The 2,696-nt window shown below is 42.3% G+C and overlaps 1 protein-coding gene across 3 annotated transcripts; it reads right to left on the bottom strand.

Moving 5' to 3' along the window:
• Positions 1-171: 171 nt before the first annotated feature.
• LOC115781264 (kelch-like protein 42) lies at positions 172-2,555 on the bottom strand. Of its 3 annotated transcripts, none has more exons than XM_030730823.1 (7): positions 2,290-2,555; positions 2,012-2,196; positions 1,591-1,942; positions 1,337-1,482; positions 1,063-1,217; positions 687-844; positions 172-561 (listed from the first exon to the last, which is right to left on the bottom strand). In XM_030730823.1, the coding sequence occupies exons 1-7, from the start codon at positions 2,416-2,418 to the stop codon at positions 379-381; spliced, it is 1,308 nt and encodes a 435-aa protein (XP_030586683.1). In that variant the 5' UTR covers positions 2,419-2,555; the 3' UTR covers positions 172-378. The 3 variants fall into 3 exon arrangements, with proteins under 3 accessions (XP_030586683.1, XP_030586684.1, XP_030586686.1); XM_030730824.1 differs by having other exon boundaries at positions 2,012-2,188; positions 2,290-2,422; XM_030730826.1 differs by having other exon boundaries at positions 2,012-2,075; positions 2,290-2,414.
• Between the last annotated feature and the right edge of the window lie 141 nt (positions 2,556-2,696).

Below are 2,696 nucleotides of genomic sequence, written 5' to 3'. Positions count from 1 at the left end.
AGAGAGCCATGTGACATTTCACCTACTGAGAAATACTTCTCCAGTATGACACCAAAATATAATGTGACTTCAGTTTTATGTGATAAAACTGATGAGATGGTGTTTATCAAGAGAAAAAAAAATGATTACATTGTTTTAATGTAAACAAAACAAACATTCAAATTAGCAGGGATAAACAGGTCATACATTTAAGGATACTTTATACTTTAAACCAGCAAAGATTTTGAATCTCACATATAAATATGAACACTGGACAGTATAAGGACTGGGAGTTTGAGCACAAGAGATTGTTGTGTTTGAGAAGGACATTCTACAAACTGCATTCAGCCCAAAATAATCTGCACACAATATATGTGTGAAAAGATGCTAACCATTGCATCAGAAATGAAGATAAAAGGTAGCTTCATAGCGAGTGAAGATGGGTAGAAGAGGAAGAACTTTGAGGGAGAGTGTTTGGAGGTCCATTCTAACCACAGTGTTGTGCTCAACACTTGGAATCAGGACCTGATCACCAGCCACTGTCCCCTGACCTGCTAATGCCACTTTCTCAGCTCTGTGTACCTGGAGAAAAAGAGCATAATAGACTATTTAATTTTAGTTAAAATTTCTGTGAATGAACATGATTCATGTTCACATAACCCAGCACTCTTCAAATATGAGGGCGGGTTAATTAGTTAGATCCTTACCGTTCCCCATTTCCGTGACTCCACACAGAACGAGGTTATCACATTCTCTGAGTTGTTCCCACCAATCACAAGCAGTCTGTCAGTGGCCCCCAGGAAGTAAAGTGTAGGGAGATCTACACTGGCTCTGGAAAGGGTGGGAAGCAGTTCAGACCACAGGTCTAAAGAAGGGAGAGAATTCAAAAGCAAAATATTTCATTGTTCATACAGATAAGACGTTGGGAAGCAGTGTACTGCTTGTAAATGTAAATCTAGAGTGGGTGAACTATACTGAAGGCATTTTGCCGATAACAGCACACATAAGCATGAGCTTTCTGTGCTGGCAATAAAACCACATTTCTCTTGGTGAGCAGGGTTGATCCTTTCTGGCTTTTTGCACCTTGCTTTGTGTTGTACTGCAGCAACAACTTCTCTCCAGTCCTCTGGATGCTCCCCAGCACATAGATACAGTGTCCAAGGCTCGTAGCAAGAGGAACATCATGGGACAAAGACATGGTGAACTGGAAGGCAGTGAGTGGCAATGAGGACACAAACCTGAGGCAGAGATTATACGAATTACTGAAGGAAGCGTTTTTTTGAAACATAAACAATTAGAAAGCATCAAGTGCCACAGAAAGCTGCTAGCTGTTTTAACTAACAAAGAGGAGACAAACCTCCATTTATCCTTCCATGGATCATAGCACTCCACAGCTGTATAGAGAGCTGTGCTGGAATCTGGGGTTACCAGAGAGTCCAAGTACCAGCCTCCCACAGCGTAAATAGAGCCTTCACAGGCCACAGCACTGAAGTGCCTTCTGTGCTGTGGATGTAACAGATGGTGACACTTTTCATTAGTGTTATATAAACACTGGAGGAAGACAGACAGACAAACTGGTCATTGGTTTCCACAAACTGGAAGACCTCTTACTTTTATCAGAGGAGATGTGGTAACCCATACATGAGTAAAGGGATTATATCTAAAGGAAGCCATGCTGAACTCCCAGCCTCTCTTCATACGCTCCCTGTAGCCTCCTATGACATACAAGTAGTTGTAAAGCACCACTGTAGTAAAACACCACTTGTCAGCCCAGAAAGGAAGTTCTGTAACTGGACACCACTCTCCGCTGTCCTCTGACCCTTGCAGGATGAATAAGTGTCGTGCATGCTCTGTTTCTGGGTCCTTCCACGAACTCAGGTTCTCTTTCCGTAGGCTGCATAGATGTTGGTCTCCTTGTGTCCTCAAGTGGACAACTTCTTTCATCTCCTCATCATTCAGGCATCTGAGGTATAAATCAATTTCAGTGACAAGAGACAAGCATGTAAAATTGGGAAGTTAAAACATTGCTTACCTGATGATGTGTGGGAGCTCCAGTAGGTTTCTGCTCAGGTAAGTCAATACTGTCATCTTCAGTTCTACACAAAAGATCTCATGAGCAAGACTCAGGTATGACAGACAGTTAGATGGGCTGAGCTCATCTGTCAGGACTGACAGGCACTTTGTGAGGAAGGCCTCAGCTAGAAGATAGCTGCTCACCTCCAGAGTCAGAAAGAGAAATAAAAGAAAGCATGACATGCCTCTTAAGAATTAGAATTACCAGCTAGGGAGATTTTACATATTAAGCTGTACCTTGATGTGTGCTCCCAATTCATCTTGGGGGACTTTAAAATGATTGTTGAAGGAAAACTCAAGGAGGTTGTGGAAGATGGAAGAAGACACATGATCCATGTGGATGAGGCTCTCAGAAGTCTCTCTCATCCTGGACTGGGACAAAGCTCGGAAGTACTCACTGCACTCTGAAAGTCTTTGGAGGCTCACCTTAAAATAAATTATTAAACCAAGTTTTTTTCATGGCCTCATGTTAGCCAGTATAACCGGAAGTCTTGTACTTTAATACTTACATGAAAAGCATGTGTTTTGGTTTGGACTGTAACCTTGGTTTCATCTCCAAGGAGATATGTTCGTAGTGCCTCACTGTTCTTCCATTCTTCTGAGTCTGTTTGGCATGATGTTCTAGGTGTGACACCAGAGGACGC

This window comes from Archocentrus centrarchus, chromosome 6 (genome assembly GCF_007364275.1).
Source record: "Archocentrus centrarchus isolate MPI-CPG fArcCen1 chromosome 6, fArcCen1, whole genome shotgun sequence".
Classification (NCBI taxonomy): domain Eukaryota; kingdom Metazoa; phylum Chordata; class Actinopteri; order Cichliformes; family Cichlidae; genus Archocentrus; species Archocentrus centrarchus.
Note: the sequence above shows the minus strand (reverse complement) of the source record. Positions and strands in the feature narration are given on the sequence as shown.

Bases quoted from the DNA above. Each gene is read 5' to 3' on its own strand.
- LOC115781264 (XM_030730823.1), bottom strand. From the start codon at position 2,418: ATGAGAGAGACTTCTGAGAGCCTCATCCACATGGATCATGTGTCTTCT. The intron at 1,943-2,011 runs GTAAGCAATGTT...TTTATACCTCAG, and splicing joins GAGCTCCCACACATCATCAG to ATGCCTGAATGATGAGGAGA. The intron at 1,483-1,590 runs GTAAGAGGTCTT...TTACATCCACAG, and splicing joins CCACATCTCCTCTGATAAAA to CACAGAAGGCACTTCAGTGC.